At 49.9% G+C, this 19,925-nt stretch overlaps 12 protein-coding genes across 13 annotated transcripts; 5 read left to right on the top strand and 7 right to left on the bottom strand.

Moving 5' to 3' along the window:
* The first annotated feature begins 145 nt into the window (after positions 1 to 145).
* Positions 146 to 1,228, top strand: PV10_03025 (uncharacterized protein). Its single transcript, XM_016367415.1, has one exon. The coding sequence runs from the start codon at positions 267 to 269 to the stop codon at positions 885 to 887; it is 621 nt and encodes a 206-aa protein (XP_016226933.1). The 5' UTR covers positions 146 to 266; the 3' UTR covers positions 888 to 1,228.
* PV10_03024 lies at positions 1,170 to 3,660 on the bottom strand. 2 transcript variants are annotated; one of them, XM_016367414.1, is made up of 3 exons: positions 3,410 to 3,660; positions 1,828 to 3,022; positions 1,170 to 1,769 (listed from the first exon to the last, which is right to left on the bottom strand). In XM_016367414.1, the coding sequence occupies exons 2-3, from the start codon at positions 2,998 to 3,000 to the stop codon at positions 1,518 to 1,520; spliced, it is 1,425 nt and encodes a 474-aa protein (XP_016226932.1). In that variant the 5' UTR covers positions 3,001 to 3,022; positions 3,410 to 3,660; the 3' UTR covers positions 1,170 to 1,517. The 2 variants fall into 2 exon arrangements, with proteins under 2 accessions (XP_016226932.1, XP_016226931.1); XM_016367413.1 differs by having other exon boundaries at positions 1,828 to 3,660.
* A 477-nt stretch (positions 3,661 to 4,137) lies between these two features.
* Positions 4,138 to 5,382, bottom strand: PV10_03023 (proteasome subunit beta type-1). The gene is made up of 2 exons (XM_016367412.1): positions 4,804 to 5,382; positions 4,138 to 4,750 (listed from the first exon to the last, which is right to left on the bottom strand). Exons 1-2 carry the CDS (start codon positions 5,172 to 5,174, stop codon positions 4,426 to 4,428), a joined length of 696 nt encoding a protein of 231 aa, XP_016226930.1. The 5' UTR covers positions 5,175 to 5,382; the 3' UTR covers positions 4,138 to 4,425.
* Positions 5,383 to 5,563: 181 nt separating this feature from the next.
* PV10_03022 (uncharacterized protein) lies at positions 5,564 to 7,715 on the top strand. Its single transcript, XM_016367411.1, has one exon. The coding sequence runs from the start codon at positions 5,880 to 5,882 to the stop codon at positions 6,822 to 6,824; it is 945 nt and encodes a 314-aa protein (XP_016226929.1). The 5' UTR covers positions 5,564 to 5,879; the 3' UTR covers positions 6,825 to 7,715.
* PV10_03021 (uncharacterized protein) lies at positions 5,925 to 8,155 on the bottom strand. Its single transcript, XM_016367410.1, has 2 exons — positions 7,836 to 8,155; positions 5,925 to 7,759 (listed from the first exon to the last, which is right to left on the bottom strand). Exons 1-2 carry the CDS (start codon positions 8,078 to 8,080, stop codon positions 6,847 to 6,849), a joined length of 1,158 nt encoding a protein of 385 aa, XP_016226928.1. The 5' UTR covers positions 8,081 to 8,155; the 3' UTR covers positions 5,925 to 6,846.
* Positions 8,156 to 8,361: 206 nt separating this feature from the next.
* Positions 8,362 to 9,789, bottom strand: PV10_03020 (uncharacterized protein). The gene has a single exon (XM_016367409.1). It carries the CDS (start codon positions 9,588 to 9,590, stop codon positions 9,117 to 9,119), a length of 474 nt encoding a protein of 157 aa, XP_016226927.1. The 5' UTR covers positions 9,591 to 9,789; the 3' UTR covers positions 8,362 to 9,116.
* A 340-nt stretch (positions 9,790 to 10,129) lies between these two features.
* On the top strand, positions 10,130 to 11,737 carry PV10_03018 (uncharacterized protein). The gene is made up of 3 exons (XM_016367407.1): positions 10,130 to 10,364; positions 10,415 to 10,842; positions 10,916 to 11,737. Exons 1-3 carry the CDS (start codon positions 10,228 to 10,230, stop codon positions 10,930 to 10,932), a joined length of 582 nt encoding a protein of 193 aa, XP_016226925.1. The 5' UTR covers positions 10,130 to 10,227; the 3' UTR covers positions 10,933 to 11,737.
* On the bottom strand, positions 10,721 to 11,550 carry PV10_03019 (uncharacterized protein). The gene has a single exon (XM_016367408.1). It carries the CDS (start codon positions 11,334 to 11,336, stop codon positions 11,007 to 11,009), a length of 330 nt encoding a protein of 109 aa, XP_016226926.1. The 5' UTR covers positions 11,337 to 11,550; the 3' UTR covers positions 10,721 to 11,006.
* A 673-nt stretch (positions 11,738 to 12,410) lies between the features above and the next one.
* On the top strand, positions 12,411 to 13,528 carry PV10_03017 (uncharacterized protein; the record flags this gene model as incomplete). The annotated part of the gene is made up of 2 exons (XM_016367406.1): positions 12,411 to 12,621; positions 12,672 to 13,528. The coding sequence occupies 2 exons, from the start codon at positions 12,411 to 12,413 to the stop codon at positions 13,526 to 13,528; spliced, it is 1,068 nt and encodes a 355-aa protein (XP_016226924.1).
* PV10_03016 (ATP phosphoribosyltransferase) lies at positions 13,464 to 14,971 on the bottom strand. Its single transcript, XM_016367405.1, has one exon. It carries the CDS (start codon positions 14,633 to 14,635, stop codon positions 13,682 to 13,684), a length of 954 nt encoding a protein of 317 aa, XP_016226923.1. The 5' UTR covers positions 14,636 to 14,971; the 3' UTR covers positions 13,464 to 13,681.
* Positions 14,972 to 16,848: 1,877 nt separating this feature from the next.
* On the top strand, positions 16,849 to 18,033 carry PV10_03015 (uncharacterized protein; the record flags this gene model as incomplete). Its single annotated transcript, XM_016367404.1, has 1 exon — positions 16,849 to 18,033. One exon carries the CDS (start codon positions 16,849 to 16,851, stop codon positions 18,031 to 18,033), a length of 1,185 nt encoding a protein of 394 aa, XP_016226922.1.
* Positions 18,034 to 18,077: 44 nt separating this feature from the next.
* Positions 18,078 to 19,659, bottom strand: PV10_03014 (uncharacterized protein). Its single transcript, XM_016367403.1, has 2 exons — positions 19,068 to 19,659; positions 18,078 to 18,959 (listed from the first exon to the last, which is right to left on the bottom strand). Exons 1-2 carry the CDS (start codon positions 19,471 to 19,473, stop codon positions 18,313 to 18,315), a joined length of 1,053 nt encoding a protein of 350 aa, XP_016226921.1. The 5' UTR covers positions 19,474 to 19,659; the 3' UTR covers positions 18,078 to 18,312.
* Between the last annotated feature and the right edge of the window lie 266 nt (positions 19,660 to 19,925).

Genomic DNA, 19,925 nt, shown 5'->3' with positions numbered 1-19,925 from the left:
GCTATGATCGACCTCGCAATTGGAACTATACAGGTCTGTTCCAATCGAGTTAACATCGCGAGGCACTTCCCAGCCAGAGGCATATATACCATGAGGGTGCTCCTCATGTTCAAAGGTAGGTCTTTCTTGTCCAAGCACATTCATATTCATATTCACCTTCGATCTTGATTCCTCTAAATTATCAACAACAAATAAACATCTTCGAGCTTGACTCTACGAGTCAAAACATCTATAATCCCACAGAACCAACCAACTTCTCTTCCACCATGTGCCACTCCAGACGTAGCCGTCACGCTCCCATCATTGTTGTCGCTCCCAATGGCAATGGCCAACCCTCTATGATGGGCCAGCCTCAGTACTATGGATTCGATAGTCGACGACACCAACGCCGTTGCCGCCACGGGCAACCCTGCACTTGCCGCGACAACCAAGCCTTCATGACAGACGGGTCCTACACCGACTACAATGACCCCTACCAAATGGGCTATGGAGCCTGCTACGGCCGTCGCCGTCGCCGCCAGGGACCTATCTCCATGCTTATCGGAGGCATCATCAGTATGGTCGAGCAAAAGCGTGCTGAGAAAGAGGCCGTTCGTGCCACGGAGGCGGCGGAGGAGGAGGACTCAGATGACTCGACAAGCTCGGATTCTGATGAGGATGAGAAGACCCGTGCAAAGAGACAACAAAAGAAACTGCGAAAACAGCAGCAGCAGCAGCAGCAGCAGCAGCAACAGGGAGTTGCTATGGGCCCTAGTGGTAGGGCATCTGTCCCTGTGACCACAGACACCAACACCGTCGCCCCTGTTGCAGTCAGGAAGCCACCGCAGCAACAGGACTCTAAGGCCGGCATTCACTGGGAAAGCGGACCACCACCCTATCAGCCATGAGCAGACAAAACGTCGAAATGATTCATGTCTGAAGCTGGCTGATTCCATGGCGTTTGTTTGACATGCTTTTATAGGGTGTCAAAATGTATGAATATGTATGCTTAGGATGGCGTTATATCTGCAAACATGGTCACGACTGACCGCACATCTATACATACCACGGGTTATTCATGTGATTCCCTAAATTCATTTCATTGATTTCTGTCGATCGGTCCTTCTGTGTTAACGGCATCACATGTCTAAACCACGTCCAGCACTTTGTCGAATCTCCACAGCACACCATTTCTGTTCAAAGACGGTCGTTCATTCTGTATCTAATCATACCCACTTCTCCCTCAGGTACCTCTAACAATACTTAACCTCATCATCAACGTCATGCATTCTAGGCACTTGGCTAAGACATCTTAGGTCACTTAGGCAGTAGAGGGTAGCCAAGCCTTCTCTATTCGCAGGCAAACCCCCCGAGTCTCACACGCGCCATGAGAGAAAATCTCTTTCAGAACAAGACAAAACACTGGACGCCTCGGCTGCATCTGCCCCCATCCCCTAGGTGAACAGTCACACAGCTCCAATCATGATGCGTTCATCCCATCATCATCTCTGTCCCGAGATCAGGACCCCATTCTATGTTCAAGCGACAGCCCCCGACGCTTGTCCCGTAGCTGCTCGACCTGACCGCATATACATTCCATCTGTCGTAGTAGTGGGAGAAGATGAAGGATGGCCGGCCTGCTGCTGGGCAACAAGTTCTCGAGCGTAAAATTCAACCAACATGGTCCCATAAGCTTCAAGCTCCTCCACAGGAACCGACAGTCTAAAGTCATTAAGAAGGAGGAATTGAAGTTCCAGATTGTTGAGTTCGGCCAATGGAAGGCCCCCAACCTGTGTCTATCGTCAGCAAACAAGTTCCTTCGTCGCCAACTCGAGTCCTATGACATACCTTGGCATATCTTGAGTTCGTGTAAAATACGTCGGAAAAGAATTTGCTGGCACATGTAACTCCGGCAATCACCAAACGGTGGATGTTGTAGCTGTCCACCACAAAGAATTGCGATAGATCTTGAGGGATACCCGAAGGAGGGTTTGTTGTATGACCGCTCTGATCAGTATTTGAGCCAGATGCTGGAGGAGTGCTGACATCAGTGTGTTGCTGCGGGCTGTCCATGCTCATTGGCATGGGTGACCGTGCTGTGGGAGTTGACGACTCTGGTGCCGTCGCTGGCGAGTCGTTCGCTCGTCTGTGCACATTGCCTAAAAGGCCTCGATTGACCATCTCCGTCATTCGGTCAAAGTAGACCAGCAGGCTCAAGAAAACCTCATATGTCGTCGGACAATACTTGTGGATTCGGCTCAAATAACTCAAGATGGTGATTCCTGGCACATTTTTCCCATGAAACGCCAGCACACAATTGGCGTGAGGATTCATGTGTGCCTGCTCTTCTGTGAGCTGGACCGGCCGATGATGTTCATGTTGCCGATCATTGGTAGTGGTAATCTTTGTCAAAAGTCCTGCCACCATTTCGATAATATCGGTGACGGGCATGGAACTGATTTCATATGATCTTCCCCCATCGCTGAAGCCACTGGCTGATCTGCTAGGCAGTCTCGGACGGGCCAAATATTCCTCGCTTGCGAAACTGCGGATATGGGAGAGATCTCGGACCTTGATGCGACTGGGAGAGGTGGCTTCTGAGCCACCTAACGAGCGCGTAGATCGATATGTCGGTTGTAATCGGGGAGAAGGTGGCGAGGAGGCGACCACGAGTCTCGGGTCGCCGCTGAGGGGAAAACCGGATTGATCAAAGCCCCGGCTATAGTATGAGGTATGTTGTTGAGGAGCGCTCGATCGAGCGCTCGCGGTATCTTGATCGTCATGATGGGATCTAGGGGTATGGGGAGGGTCTGCGGGAATTTCTCGAATGTCAGGTGTGGCCGAACCGTGGCTCGGCTCTGGTGCTGTGTTTGCTGTTGTGGTAGAGGGACTCCTCTGGCTAGAAGGATGTAAAGTGCTCGAAGAGGCCTCTCCTCTTGGATTGCTGGTGTCAACCATCATGTGATGATACTGATCAGGCGCGGTTGCCGGCGGAGCCTGGCTTATGACCAGCGAGCCCATCTCAGCCAGCCGGGTTTACGGCCTGAGAAAATGACATGTCAGCGTAAAATCCTGGAATTGCAATCACAATGTTGATGACAGGAAACAATGCCCTGCTTCGTGGTCAATGACGTTGCGAATCATGGGAAGCTGAAAGGAGCAGGTGCGCCTTGCGGCTGTAGGACAAGGCTGTCGCACGAGTGAAAAGTGACGCAGTGACAGGCAAACAAGATAGTAGAAATGCAAAGCCCAGTCGGAAAACAAGGTCGAAATGATGTCGGCAATGAACGAGGCGAGGTTGCTGTTGGCGCAGAGGAGTGGAAGGTGACAAGATTTGGTGGGTTGGATGAAGCTAGCATGTGCTGATTGGGATGGCAGGCCTTGCGGGATCGGGACTTGGAAGCGGCGTGGGCATGGACTGGGTACTTACTAAAGACATTGCTGGACTCGGAATGGTTGTTGCAAGGAGGATGAGAGGGAGATGAGCGCGTCTATCAGAGGCGTCTACAAGTGGCAGACGCCGTGGTGACATGCAGTGGGCAGTATGAAGTCAAAAGGGTGAGAGCCTGAGAGGACATGGAGTTATTTTGGTAGGAGAAGAATCATCCGTCAAGGGAGAGCCAAAGTCAATTTGCGAGAGTTGATGGTCGCACGCTGCGGGTGCAGGCGCAGGCGGCGCAGGCATGGATGTTGGGTGTGGATGTGCATATGTTCGCCTTGAATTGGGGACCGTGGACGGACATGCGGGCGTGATTTGGTGGATTACCCACGGGCGAGAACGGGATTCGGACCATTGGAATCGATACGATGCGCTCCGTAATGGCGATAATTGCTGGGCAGATCGACTCTTCTTGCCATGGCTGACTCGCATAGGGGGCCAAGTCCTTGTCCCTTTGCATCCTTTAGGGACCAGCGAAGGACCAGCGAAGCTTGACCACAGATGCATGGACACCTAACAATAGGTATCAAGACACTGATTCGAGGGCATGGAGCCTCACTGGAGCCCAGTAAGCCCCCTTGCCCCCCAATGCCCCCCTTTCCCGGTCAATAGCCCTCAGGAAATGGAGCCTACTGGGTGCCACCTGGCGTCATCTTGCAGTCGGCCCAACCCATCTTCACACCACTCGATTGGTTCATCTGATGTCCGAAAGGTCGTCCGTGGAACTTGATACCCAAATGCTGTACAGAACAATCAGATGAATCGATCTCATTATTTTTTAGGCCAGGGAAAGAGCAGCCACTTCATGTTTGGAGACCTATGAGACCAGACTTGTCACTTCTGGCAGAATGTGACAGTCTGTTGATCTTTGTACTGAGCATGCTGCAAGATGGGACTGCGCCTTGAATTCAGACTACAGTGCTGGACGCCATAAGACCTCAAGACCAAGCCCATCGCCTGGCTTTGTCAACACGTTCCAGACTCTCGTCTAAAAACGCTCAATATCTTTATCTCCCGGTCCCTGGTCCTTGATATTGTTGATCTGGTAAGTACAGATGCCGGACTGCTCCTTTGGCAGTCAGAACCACCATTCGGATAACACCGCCTGAGCTTCCATCCCACTTCATAGCCTCTCGCAATGAACTCTTGACAAAGTCGACTCCCTCTTCTTCCGTCATGTCTTCCTTCCAGTGTGCGTCGGTGTATCCGTAGATGTATGTTGAACCTGATCCACCGATCGCAAATGACTGTTTGTGGAGGGATCCTCCTAGGGGTATTGAGTAGACTTGTCCTCCGTGCTTTTTGTCATAGCCAGCAATGATCATACCAGCGCTACAAAGATCGAGTCAGTCAATAAGAACACACAACTAACATGCTATGCTTGCCTCAGTTGATCCTTGTTCTCATAGCACAGTTCCTGGAACAGCGCAGCCGCAGTCTGGGTTGTAGGAGGCTCATTGTTCTGAATGCCATACAGTCCGAGATGATATTGAACAATGTCTGCGACGGCCTGTGTATCTGCTGCTGAGCCAGATCGACAACACCAGATAGTGTCATGCACTTGTGTGAGCTTGTCGGTAACTCGATTCGCAATGTACGCCCCGGTCGTCGTTCGGCTGTCTGCTCCAAGGATGACACCATCTCTAAATGTGATAGCCATAATCGATGTGCCGAGATTGACTTCGCCCTTCTTCAAGTGGTTCATATCAACATGGATGCCATCCTCCCCCAGCATTCCTGTCGCATGCCCGATCATGATGGAAGAGCCAATGCGGTGGAGCAGGTCGAAGGTGCGAAGGTGCTAAAGGAATTCCACAAGAGACGAAAAGAGCTTGGACAGGTGACGATTGAAGGCCGTCCGTAATGAAGGGTCAGCAGAGAGGTTGGTGTTGGTGGTGATATTGATGATCAATGGAATCAGAGAAGGGTCTTGAAGCGGATCAAAAGGCATACAGTGAACGCGTCTACACTTTTGACGCCTGTGCCTGCAACCTGCACCTTAGGTTTCGCCCCAATTATTAGGCGCCGAGTGCTGCAATCAGAATCCCACGAGCGCCAAGATCGCGGCAATAGAGCTCAATGTTTATTGGCTTCTTTGGAACTCCAAGCTGGATTCGATGACTTCCAGAAGTACTCTGTACGGTACATACGAGTTACTACAACCACAGACCATACGCCTTGTGGCCTACTCCAGTGTCGACGCCTACTACGCCTATCTTTAAGCGCAGGCAACTGCACCCATCAATTACCTGCCTCGGCTACTGCCCTCGCTTGTCTGTCATCAGCCTCTACTTTCCCCATCTCCTCTAAGTCGTATTTATAGACCGGGGCTTTCCTGCGACCTCTGCCATACCTCCATACACGCACTCTGATCACGGTCCATTCCAAGCTCCTCATGCGAACCTTACGGCATTGAAATCTCGCTTTTACGGCATCCATTCTCTGTGCCACAGTCCAGACCATGGGCAACACGGTTTCATATCTACGAGTTCCTGCTTTGGCCACATCTGGAATTGCGGCCTTGGGTAGTAGCCTCCTCTATTTCAAACAGAATGATATAATCTATCCAGCAAGTCTACCAGCTGGTTCAAGAACAGAAGTTCCCTCTCCCAACCAATTCGGTATCACCAATGCCGACTCCCTCCATTTCCCTACTCCAGACGGCGAGACCCTTCATGCATACCTCCTCCGTCCTACAAATCCTCCAGTCAAAAAAAATGTCACTCTTATAACATTCCATGGAAATGCAGGCAACGTCGGTCATCGTTTGCCGATAGCAAAAGTCCTCTCCGAAAGCCTTGGTTGTTATGTCTTCATGGTTGAATACCGAGGGTATGGGAAGTCCACAGGCTCCCCCGATGAGGACGGATTAACCATCGACGGACAAACCGCGCTCGATTTTGTCCGCAATCACAAAGAGTTGAGGAAAACCAATATCGTCTTGTACGGACAGAGTTTGGGGGGCGCTGTCGCCATCAAATTGCTTCAGATGAACGAACAAGTCGGTGACATCGCCGCAGTCATCCTAGAAAACACCTTTCTCTCACTGCGCAAACTTATCCCGACGGTCATGCCTCCAGCCCGATACCTCGCTCCTTTGTGTCACCAGTTGTGGAACTCGGAATCGACTCTGGCAAACGTCACCAACAAAGACGTACCTATTCTATTTCTCTCTGGTGGTCGAGACGAGATTGTCCCCGCGTCAATGATGAAAGATCTCCATGATCTGTGCCCGACCAAAAAGACCTGGAAAGAGTTTCCGAGCGGTGACCACAATTCCACCGTTGCCGAACCGGGGTATTTTGATGCAATCTGGGATTTCTTGGTGTACGAGGTCCTAGGTTCGGACAGAGGTGCTGAGAAGAAAGCACCGGTTGACGTTGACCCGGAAGAACTATGGGCTTGAGGCACTTTCCTTTCTATTTGTCTCACGAAATTCTCTCAGCTTCGTCGACCAACTCTTCCAAGTTAAATCTCTCGTCGCCGTTGCTGAATTGTTGCAAGAGACCTTGTCTCTTTTCTTTACCGACGCCGCCACCGTGACCACCATGGTCATAAAACTTTTGCAAACACATCAAAAGCCATCGGCCTTCTTCGACACTGACACCTCTGCCTTCCATGACACCCCCGTTCAGCAATACCAGACCATGGGAATCCGCAAGGTCGAGATGATGTGTGATGGTGGTATGAGGCTGTGCATAAGCTCCGTGAAGCTTGAATGCCGCCAAATGCGTGAAAAGAACGGTACTTGTGTGGGTGTTGGCCGTTTTTACATGCGGGCTCGGAGGCGCACCCGCCGGCGGATGAAAGCCCCACTGCAGGAAGTGAATGTCGGCTGCCGACCTTTCGCCCCCTTCGAACCCATCGGCAGACTGCTTGACGTCGCCACTTCCATCATCGGCGGCTGGACGCGGTAGCGGAAGCACAAATTGAGGGTGGCTGCGTGCAGTTTGATAGATGCGGTTGTATGTCTCGAGGGGAATGACAGCGCAAAGAGACTTGGAGTCGTTGGCATGTCGTAACCGCCAAATGTATTCCACCTCTTTATTAGGGAGTGCTGCCACTTTTTCGAGATCTAGATAGGACGAAAGAGGCTTGATACCAGGAGCTGCAGAATTTGGTTTAGATGACGTAGATTTTGCAGAGGCATCCTGTGGTGTGGGAGGTGGAGGAGCTGGTTGTGTAAACGACGAGGCAGTGGGTTTGGTGGCAGTGGATTGACTGGATGCTTCCGAGGTATCAGATGTCGCCGGACCTGCGAGTACAGAAGCCTTCTTCTTCGTTTCTTCAATCTTGTCTTTATAAGACTCTTTCAAACTTGAGACCGAGTCATGTCCCTCTCTGAGATTTACAAACCATCAGCATCCGCATTACCAAGACCCAGGAAGATTCAGCAAATGCATGATTTGAAGCTCACCGTTTAGCCTTCTCCTCTAATTTGGCTTTATATCTTTCCAACACCTGGTCCTGCGCTCGCTGTGTTGTCACAAACCGCACATCTTGCACACGAGCCCATCTTCTCTGTTGCGGACGCGGTAATAGTAACGAGGAGGAGGTATATGACGAGGATGATATGCTGATTGTACTCGATGGCAAGGATGGGACTGGCCGGCGGAGATGGAATGTTGATGTGAGTAGCGACCGGGACATTGGAGGCGGCATCTTATGTGTCTATTAGAGGTAACTTGGGAGTGAGGATGGCCAGGTTGGGAGTGTTCTATTGTTGGTGTTGAAAACGAATGAAGTTGAGTGGTGGAAATGCAATACCTAAAGTACATAATTGCGACTTGGGATAACGGCCAACGATGAGTGGACGGAAGCTCTGAGGTCGCCGATTGGCTGGAATCCAGGCGAGAAATCTCTACGGTGGAGTATAGGGAGCGCTGATTTTGCCTACGGTGGATGGTAAAGATTTCTTTAGTGCAAGGGTCAAAGCCCACGTCATCTTTGGCGGTGATGGAGGCAGTGCAATGGTTGTGTTTGATATACAGAGTACGTCCACACACAAGTAAATTATCACGACAATGTGGAAATGAGGCTCATGGAGGTGATCACTCTGATCTTGTAATGGTACTGTGGCCTTGTTCTGCATGAAGCTTCATGGCTATTACCCGGATTCTGCACCCTCTTTATATCTTCTCCGTAGATTGGATAGCGCACGGTTATTGCCGCCGAGCAGTGCCAAAGGTCATAGCTCAGTTGCGGAAAGCATACTTGTTTGTAAACAATCCTCACTATGAGTCTTCGCTGCGAGCCGGGTAGACTTGATTCCAGACTTCCTATCCGACTGCCTATCCAATCTAGACGCCACCAACGCCATTGTCCCACCAGAAAATGATCAGACCCTAGTTGCCCTCCAGCGCCGTGCTAAATTTCATGTTTTCTTTTTGAGGTAGATATCAGTCTTGGTCGATACCATCATACGACCTGCGTCGGGTCCAAGCTGTAATTTCAATCGTTCTTGGACTTATTGTCGGAAAGTGAGGGCTTGGTTGGTCTAGATTCAAAATCAAGTAGCAACCAAGGGACACAACTTGACCCGAACTGGATGATCTCTTGATCTGCCTTTAGCTCCTCCATGGTGACAGTATTTCACTTCCACAGCGCCTTGAATGAGAGTGCGGTGATGAAATGACCGTGGGTTTTAATGTCGAGTTTGTGTTTCATTATCAAACCATGAACGTGAATTGAGCCCAATCTACCGGCGATATGAGTCTGAAGCATCTCTGTAATGACCAGCGGGTAGATGTTGACTGCTGGGGGGTCTTTGGGCGTATCTGGCCACTTCGGCGGTTGGCGAGAAGAATAAGCTGGGAACGCTCGAAAAAGAACGTGGCAGTTTGCTCAGATCGGCCATATCGTGTGACGATTGCGCAGCAGGTTGTTTCTTTAAGTCTGGCAGCGGAGAGTAAGAAGCTGCCCCTCCCGTGACTTTGTTGGCATCTCGCTTGAAACTGCGATTTATCGACCAATGCATCAGAATTCGCCAGCCCAAGATCAACAGGGCCACGAAGCCGAGAGTAGCGCCGACGACAATAAAGACAAAATTCTCAGGCAAGCTCGAATTCTCGAGGTAAGGAGCGCCGGCCTTGGGAGGCACTGTTGGAGGAGGGTAACTGTAACCGCCAGGGAGGGTGGGCAGATTCGAATTTGTGACGCCTTGAGCCACCATGGTGAGATTTTATATGCCGCTCTTGAACAATATAGTAGACGATGTCAGAATCGAGGTTCGGTGAGGCTATGTGGGTTTGAGGTTGGCCTGAAACAAGGGAAAGGCGATGGCGACTGGCTGATGGGATAGAGTGCAAATGTGAATGATGAGGGAAAGGAAGACAAAGGGAAGCAGATGAAGGATACCCGCGGACCAAGTGGCGCGTGGCAGTGGCCGCTACCCTTGAACAGGTTTGAAAAGCCTTGCTTGGCCTGATGTCTTTCCACGAGAGCCACACGCAATGTTTCGCCTGACACAAGTGTCAAATGAAGCGCGACATTGGGTTATTTTCGGCTGCAAGTCATGCAACCAACGGGTTCCAAGTGCATGACTGTGCCGGAGTTCGGGTTCTTAGGCGCAGGCTCAGGCTCAGGCGCATGGTTTAGGGGCCGAACCACCCCAAGTTCCCTCCAACCAGAACAAGGTTCTAGTGCCTCCCCAAGCATTTCTAGCGCCAAAGATTATCTGGAGAGGATCTACGAAAGTCCGCCAGAGGATTTATTTTTCGCAGTCAGTATCAACCAAAGTCGACGACAACATCACCAAATCCAACACTCTTCTGGACGTCGCCCAACACCTTTTCCCATTGTTCGACAATATGGGTGTTGCAAAGAAGACTCGCAAATTCGCTCAAGTCAAACGCATTATTGGTCAACGTGATGCTCGGCTCAAGAAAAATCAAGACACAGGCAAAAAGGTCGAACCCAAGAAAGACGGCGATGTGATCAGAGAAGCGTAAGAATCATCCAACACTGGTCTCTATGGAGTAAGCTGACAATCACAAGACCACAAGTCTCATCTGCTCTATTCTTTCAATACAACACAGCCCTTGTCCCGCCGTATCAGGTCCTTGTCGATACCAATTTCCTCTCCCACACGGTTCAAAAGAAACTCGAAATGTTGTCGACTATGATGGACTGTCTTTACGCCAAATGCATCCCCGTCATCTCTGATTGTGTCATGGCCGAATTGGAAAAGCTGGGACAGAAATACAGAATTGCTCTACGAATTGCAAGAGATGAGAGATGGGAGCGATTGAAGTGTGGTCACAAGGGGACCTATGCCGATGACTGCATCGTCGATCGAGTGATGAGACACAAGATTTACATTGTGGCGACTAACGACAGAGATCTAAAGCGACGGATACGCAAAATTCCTGGTGTGCCGATCATGTCGGTGGCTCGAGGAAAATACGTGATTGAAAGACTCCCTGGTAAGTCTTTATTGTTGCAGCAACATACAACAGCGTTTTCCAAGATGATTGAACTGACTCTAAACCCCATCAGACGCCCCCGAAAAGTGAGCCTATGGCCAAGATGAACCGAATTATACAATCAAGATCTCCTGCGACCTGAGAGATTTCCATTCATATCCTTCTCAGACCCTCCATATCCTCCAAATGGACTCAACAGCCCAAGCTAGTAACGCGAGAGACACAGCGCCAATAATACAGAGGCCAGTTATGACCTTGCGGCGCAGCAAGAAGGCCTCGTTGACTTCGGCTTTTGCCAGTTTGCGCTGGTGCGAGTGATAATAGTCTGGTTTAGTGTCGGCGCTGGAGAATATTCTGCCATAAGTATGGCGGTCGATGAGGAACAACGACAATAGAAATGAGACGAAGAGTATGGGAGCGACAAAAAGCCGCGTGAGAATTGGCTCAGCCGCAGGCATTCTCTCCGCCGTTCCTCCGAATTTGGGTGAAGCCATGGTGCAGAAAGCGGGTGCCTGGTGGTGTGCACCGCATACCGCAAATGGCAGATTCGTCTGAAGATGAATTTCTGTCGCGTGCAGAATAAGTTGGACGTCGTGAATGAGCAAGCCTAAGAAGCACTTCCAGGTTGTGTGGAAGCTGGTGGCTGAATTGACAAGTAGTCCGTCCAGTACGTCACAGCAGATGTTTATTCGAAAGCGAGGGGCGCAGGTTCCCGCTCATAGAATACGAGAGATTGAGTCAGCGCACGGTGTAGGCTGCAAGAGGAAAGTCGTTGGCGATCACACTTTGTCAAAGACAATCCATGATTACATTACCCAGCCTTCACCACAGTTAGGTACATGGTACATACTGCATGAATAAGTCAAGTATCTATGTAGATATGTCTGGAAAGATGATCATGGTGAGCCATCTCCATCCCGGAAACTGCTAATCGATCTCTATGCACTGCTGTACGGAGTAGAGACACGGGGGAGTGCAACGCCACCAATGCCACCGGTAGCCGCGAGGGACCTCTTGGCCCCTCGGCCTCTGGGTCCCCCTCAAGTAAGTACATAGTGGTTCCCCTCGTAATAATAAGGTGCCTACCTAGGTACCTAGGTAACTATGCCCGAATTGTGCTCTCTTAGCCCCTCGGCCCCTAGGCACCCTTAAAACCACTTGTGTACTTATCCCCCTGGGGCACACCCACTCCACGCTCAGATCGGTGGTAAACACGCCAAAGTCGCAACCAGATCCCTTTTGTATGGCAAACTACAAAGGAAGTACCAATGAACTATCTCTTTACTGGCCAGACATTTCGGCCCGGTAGCTCGTCATCGATAGCCTTCAAACAAAATTGTCCTCGAGCCCCTCATCGTCGATAATGGGCCGGTAAAAGCAATTCCGGTAAGTGAATCGTTATCTTGTCACCATTTCCAGCGATATTGCGTGATTGCAGAGAATCTTTCCCTTTCCACAGTCAATTTCGAGTCACATATCAATCTCTATAAGATGACGGTCTACCTCGGACCCTTGATGGAGAAGATTCACTTTACTTACCGGCATATCTCTCGATTTTTCTGTACATAATGGGCTCGATTGCACAAACCATCCCCATTGTGGGCTCTAAGACCGCGGGGCAGTATCCTCAACCTTTGAAACAGACAGGTATCCTCGAAAGATTCGAATATGAAGATGTGACCCCAGTCATTGGGCGGGAATTTCCCTCTGCCAATATTGTAGATGACTTTCTCAACTCACTCGATGGGGATGCCCTCTTGAGAGACTTGGCCATCACCAGTAAGTCTTGTCGTCTACCTACATCACACCATCCCTAACGCGACTTATAGTCAGTGAGCGAGGAGTCGTCTTCTTCCGGAAGCAGGACAACTTGACCAATGATCTTCAAAAGCAATTTGTCCATCGACTTGGTCAGTTGGTCGGCAAGCCCACAGACTCGACCCTTCATATTCATCCCGTCTTGAATGGCTCTGGCGAGTTTGGAGATGATCCACAAATCAGCAACATCTCATCAGTCGGCCGTAAGAAGCTGTTTGGCCCTCAAAGTCAAAAGGACAAGCGCAAGTATGATGCCGCTCTCTGGCACAGCGACATTCAATTCGAGCCTGTTCCTGCCGACTACACCAGTTTACGACTGGTAGAGCTCCCCAAAACTGGGGGCGATACCCTGTGGGCTTCAGGCTACGAGATCTATGAACGCTTCAGCAAGCCAGTGCAGAAGTTTCTTGAAGGTCTAACGGCCACGTACAGTGGTGTCGGATTCATCAAGGCCGCTGAAGCAGGCAGAGCCACACTGTATGAGCAGGAGAGAGGCTCTCCTCTGAACGTCGGCAAGAAACTCACCGCCGTCCATCCGGTCGTGAGAACAAATCCCGTCACGGGATGGAAATCCATCTTTGCCATTGGACCCTTCCCTCAGTATATCAATGATGTTCATGAGGATGAGAGTCGTGATATTCTCAAGAAGCTTCATGATACCATTATCGAGAACCATGACTTGCAGGTTCGATTCAAGTGGAAGAACCAGAATGACATTGCCATCTGGGATAATCGCAGTGTCTTCCATTCAGCCACTTTTGATTATGACGGTCTCGGCGAGCGATTTGGAAATCGTGCCGTGGGTATCGGTGAAGCTCCATATCTGGATCCAAACAGTAAAGGAAAAAGTGAGGATATCTCGGTTTAGCTTTTGTCCTCATCGAGTGTCTTACTAGGACGAGTACATAAAGTCATCAGTATCTATAGCACCTCTCTTGTCAAAAACGCCTTGTTCCGTAGCATCCGCATATGACCACTAGTACCCCTATCCCACTCACTGGTCAGGTCACACCAGTCTTTCTCAACCAGTCCGAGAATTTGCAATGTCGAGAACAAGGATATCCGTCGCTCCCACATCGGTCAATTGGTCCATGACTGTGGCGATGTTCTTCTTCTCCACCATTGAGCTGACGGCCACCCAGTCAGGCTCTTCCAACGCTGTTATCGTAGGGGCTCTCTTTCCAGGAGTAATCTTGGTTGCCGCGGCCAGTTTCTCTCTCGGTGCGTTGTACTGACAGAGAACATATCTCTGCGCAGCAATGACACCCTTGATACGAGCCACGATCAAATCGACCAATTTCTGGTTCGAGACGGATCTCGATTTGATCAAGACGGCCGTGCTCTCCACCACTGTCTCGATTGCTTTCAAGCCTGCAGCTCTCATCGTCTCTCCAGATTCGACCAGGTCAACAATTCCATCAGCCACACCCAACGCACACGCAGCTTCAACACTTCCACCCACAAACTTGACCTTTGTCTTCAATTTAGGGATGGGGCTGTCGGTGCCATTGACGCTCTCCTTTCGGCTTCCTCTACCTTCCAGTCTCGCAAAGTAGTCCTCCGTCAGTCCAGTGAAACTCGTGACGATGTTCTTGCCCACCAAATCCTTGACGTCCTGTAGCGGTCCCTTGTCCGGCACCTGAACTTGTAGTTTGCATTTTCCGAATCCGAGATCCAAAACTTCCTGAACTCCCGATTCCTCTCCGAGTGCTAGATGGGCGTCATGCTCGGCAACCTGATCTCGACCCGTGATTCCCAGATCGACTCGTCCTTCACCGACAAAAGTGGGGATATCTGCTGCTGGAAGAAAAATCAACGCCAAGGGAAGATTCTTGACCAGAGCAATGTCCAATCGAGTCTCGCGACGGAATTGAATATCGGATCCTGAAAGGAGGTCTAATGTGGCGGCTTGAAGACGTCCTTTTTTGGGGACTGCGAACAACAGTCGATCTGACAGGTGGTTGACTAGATCCATGTCCTGTGACTCTAGGAGTTGTCTGATGCGGAGATTCAGGATGGTTGATTTTGAGAGAAAGAGTCAATAGCTCTAGGTATGGGTTTTAATTCCTGTCAACGTCGAGCGACGACAATCTGGGCGGTTCTTCCTTTGGCTGAACCCCGAACTGACCTTTTTTATGTTGGGTGGAGTTTTCAGATCAGACCGGACAGGACTCAGCGAATCACACTGGGCCGTTTCTGCACGCAGAGAATTCGCAACGGAAGCAAACGAGAAGGAAATTATGATTGTTCAGTCCCTCGACTGATGGATGATAATCTTGCTCTATTCACTGGTCGTGTCGTAGAGTTCAATCCTCTCTTCTAGAAGCTCTCCTCTTTCTCTCATCAAAACCCAACTCGAGTATTTGACTCAGAAAGAACCCAAGACCCACACTTGCCAATTTTGGAATAGCGTAGAAAATCTTGGCAGCATTTCTCCCACACGACGATTCGAAGCCAACATCAACCAAACTGCGCTTCGACGATTCGCAATCAGGAATAAACCTCAAGTCGCCCACGCACGAAATCCCACAATCTTCCTCCAACCTCAAAACCGTCCTTACTCTCTCACCACCTCATCCACACATAAACATCTGACAAGATGGCTGACGCCGGAAAAGTCCCCGTAAAACTCGTCAAGGTCACCAGAGTCCTCGGCCGAACAGGTAAAAATACCTTAGCTTGACAGAACTGGCGGAATGCCATTGAAATGGAAAAGAGGCTGATTTTGATTCCCATTTGTACAGGTTCCCGGGGTGGTGTCACACAGGTCAGAGTCGAATTCATGGATGACACAAGCCGAAGCATCATTCGAAACGTCAAGGGCCCAGGTATGCGAATGAAAACCCAATCAAACCGACCAGCACGGCGATGGTGGTTAGCAAATGATTCAAATACTAACGGAATATTTCTCGCCACATAGTGAAAGTCGATGATATTCTCTGCCTACTCGAATCCGAAAGAGAAGCAAGAAGATTGCGATAAACATGGAGAGGGGCTTGTGTGGTTGTGTGGTTTCCAGATGGATGGATGTATTATCGACGAGATTGGGGATGACGAACCAGACCTGACTCGCGATCAGAATACCAAAAACGTGTTAGGACCGAGGTGGTTGTGGAGGGGAATGCATGAGACACGAAGGTCAAAATGGAACGATAGATGTGGTCCACACCAGATTTGTCTCGCATTGACTGGGCGTTGACCAAGGCGACACCAAGATTGTGCGCCTGCCCACCAAATCATCCTGGACGGGGTTGGCTTATTCGCATTGAGAATATCAATTGATCAAATACCAGTCCATTACATTGAGGCTTCTCATCCTTGACTTTTATTGTTCTTGGTCCAATCGACATTGCACGCCCAGAGAAGTACAAACTCACATTACAGCACATGAACTCCCTGATATGATGGACAGGCTGTCAATGTTGCTATGGACTATGTCTTTACTCGTCGAAACTCGAAGGCAAAATCGCTCTGAAGGCTATAGCACAGCTGAATGCCGTGATATCTGATGCTCGGAACTCTTGTCACAGACCAGCCTACCCGCAATAAGCACTCTCTCATCGTCAGGGATTCCAACCGTAGACTCGGGCACTTTGATGAAAGCATACCAAGTACCCAGGCGAGCATCGTAGAAAATGTGGAATCCATGTCAGCCTCGTCGACAAAGCAGGGCATTATTGGCCGCCAAAGCACGTGACCTCCTTTTTCATGGTCTTCTAATTACTTTTTATTAACACTGCATCTTTGAGAATTCTCCTCCACTTTGACACCTGGATCCGAGAACCTGAACAGGCCAAACGATTAAAACTGGATGTGACGATCAAGGTAAGTTCCCTGTGATTTCGACGTCAAATTACCGAGACCTAGGTATTTGATCTCTTGATACAATTGCTTTCCGTTTTCGTGGCGCTGCAGTACCTGCACCCCTCAATTTAAGTGTCAGATGAGGCCAATCAACCGCTTGAAACGTACGATGGTGTGCTCTCTTTCTCTTCACAAGGCGTCCGACCTAAGCCTAATACTTGTCATTGCCTTTTCACGCCGATGATGATGCTCAACACCTTGAAATGAGATGATTGAAAGATTGATCCACTACACCTGCGCTCCATGTGGACAGTGACATCCATGCTCTGGCATTGAATTTCGACATCAATTTTACGAGGAAACCCGCCTCCCCTTTATTCTAACATGATCCCTCTAAGACTGCCTGCGCGGTCTGAACATGAACTCGAATATGTGTCTCAGGTATTGGAATCAGGCTCTCTTGGGGGCGGAGGGCCATTTACCCAAAAATGCGAAGAGTGGTTGGGGAAGCAACTCTCGTGTGCCAAAGTATTCTTGACCACGTCAGGAACAGCCGCGTTGACCATGGCTGCCCTCATCGCCAAGCTACAACCTGGCGACGAGGTCATCTTACCCAGCTATACCTTTGTCTCTACTGGAAACGCCTTTGCCAGTCGCGGTGCAGTCCCTGTCTTCGTGGACATCATCCCTGGTCAAATGAACATTGATGCAAGTATCATTGAAAAAGCAGTAACCAGCAAGACCAAAGCCATTGTGCCTGTCCATTATGGCGGCGTGGCGTGTGACATGACGACCATCATGTCTATTGCCGAACGGCATCATCTTCTTGTGATTGAGGATGCTGCGCACAGTTTACAGGCTTCGTTCCAAGGCCGACCTCTAGGCTCAATTGGACACCTCGCCTGCTTCAGTTTTCACGAAACCAAGAACATCACCGCTGGTGGCCAAGGCGGTGCCTTGATCGTCAATGACCCCAGCCTTGTCGATGGGGCTGAGTTGGTGTATGAGAACGGCACAAATCGGGCTCAACACCTCTCTGGCAAAGCGCCCTCGTACTCCTGGCAGACTGTCGGGAGCAATTTCGTCTTGTCTGAAGTCCTCGCTGCTTTACTCTGGTCGCAATTGGAGATGGCTGAGACGATTCTCAACAGAAGGAAGTATCTACACCAACGATATAGCCATCTCCTACTCAACACTCAATCGCACCGAGCCGGATATATCAGCATCCCGCCCGACCACTTTCACAACTGCGAACCCAATGCTCATATCTTCTACATCTTGCTCAGGGACCCCACTTTGCGCGCAAGACTACAGGCATTCATGAAGGATCGCTCTATCCAAACCAGCCCACACTATGTGCCCCTTCATTCTTCACGGATGGGGTCTTCTCAGGGTCGCTTCATAGGCGAGGACAACCACACCACGCACGCAAGCAAACAAGTCCTTCGCCTACCGCTGTATTATGCTTTGTCTGACTCGGATCAGGAGTTGGTGGTTGACGCAATCGAGTCTTTTTTTGCCACCTTGGAGGTATCAGATACAGCGGAGCTGTCGAAGGCTTGCTCTTGATGGATGCAGCTTATGAGAGCCGGAAGGTCCGAGTCCTTGTGTATCTCACGTCGCAGATAATGTGTGCATATTTCTAAAATCAGGCTGGCCTAGGTTACAATTCTAATTCCCTGCGGCGCCATTGAGGTGCTCCGAAAGTACAAGCGTGCCGCTTGACTTGACTGTTTGTTCCCTGATCCTTCCCATCAAACCCCGTGCTGTGAATCAAACCCGAGATGAAAGAAACAACGACACCCAAACATGCTCGTCCAAAGAAAGCCCTTGAGTCTTCGAATGACTTTAAAACCCATCACCAGCTTCCCAAGTCTCTCCACCACCATACCACAGCCGACCTCTCCTCACATCCAAACCTCTCTCACTACCAACCAACCATTCTCCAGCACCAAATGGCATAACTCGACCAACCTTTGGCCAAAACTCCCTCTCCAGCCTCACATTGATAGCATCAAGCATCTCCACCCAGTTCACCACTTTCTCGTGATCCAGCCGTCCCTCTCCTTGTGAATGCGACGCCTTCTTCGCGGCAAAGTCCTCGTCGCCAAGAAACCTCGCGATCGTCAAATGACAACTCGTGGTTGCGTACCTAGCTCCGATTTGCACACCCTTAGCATGACAAACACGGATCAAGTCGCGCCGTAGATGCAGATACGTGTACTCATCGTTACAGACGTCGCTTTTCGAATCCTCAACCGATACGATATTTGTTGGCTCACCTGCCGCAGGCACAAAAGTCAATGCAATGGCGGCATCGTCGTACGATAGCTTTGGTTTCACCAGTCGAGTGCGGTGAGTCATGTGGTAGGATGCAAGGGTGGTAACGGCTGGAGAGATGGTGTTTTCCACGGCTTGCAGCTCTTGGGGAGTCAGGGATTGAGCTATTTCCAATACCGTCATATGTAGACAGTCAGGTGGCATTAGCCATATGCCTGGACGAGGTGAGTGGGTTCAATTAGTCAATATTCTCAAGATTGATCCGTCATATAATTCATCCGCTCGCTTCCTTTCTGGATTTCTTGTTTGCTTGCTTTACTTACTAGGGCTCATCCTCCTCAATTCCTCCTGGCACGTCAACACCAAATCCATGATTTTCCGCGTCGGTCGAGCCCACACACATAGATTATTTCTTGGATCCGTAAACCCAGGTACATTAATCAAATTGAACAGGACTTCATCTCGTTTGAAACCCTGGAAACGAGGGTCCAGAATTTGTGTGCGGAATTTCGCATTTCGACTTGTTCGTTGATTCTCACAGAATCTCTGGATCTTGATAGGGTCGTGTTGGTTTTCATCGAGAATGGCGTCGTAGGGGTTTTTGTTAGGTTTCTCATTGGTGTCGGATATTGTTGAGTGTGCACTGGCTGACGAGGGCGCCGCCAATGCCGCCTCTCCTGATTGACTTGCAGATATCCATGAATATAACCAGTTTATTGTCGCATTCATTGCAATGGCACAGATTTCACCGCCAGGTTGTCATATAACGGGACGGGAGTATGCGCGTGGGGGTGGAGATGGAGATGGAGATGGAGATGAGATGGAGAGTTTAAAAGGACCCTCAGGCGGGAGGGGAGGGATGTTTGTAAAGGCGGGAATGAACAAGAATAACTGTCACCACACATACAACACAATTAGAGTTGATACACTCATACATATATTTAAATGTCCAAGCTACAGCTACATGGTAAGCAACAGTGATGGCGAGATCATCCTGACCATCTGTTTAAAATTTCAAGTCAATGATTTGCCCAATCCTCAACTCGTCGAAAGATACGCAGACACGTTACGTTACCCAAGATTCCCAACGAACATCCGGTTTGTTGGATTTTTTGTCGCTCAAACTCGCCTCACCAAACATGTGTCTGGTCATGGTCAAGACTCAAATTTCTCACATCATT

Source organism: Exophiala mesophila, assembly GCF_000836275.1.
Source record: "Exophiala mesophila strain CBS 40295 unplaced genomic scaffold supercont1.2, whole genome shotgun sequence".
In the NCBI taxonomy this organism is placed as follows: Eukaryota; Fungi; Ascomycota; class Eurotiomycetes; order Chaetothyriales; family Herpotrichiellaceae; genus Exophiala; species Exophiala mesophila.
The sequence above is the reverse complement of the archived record's forward strand: the minus strand, read 5'-3'. Positions and strand labels throughout refer to the sequence as shown.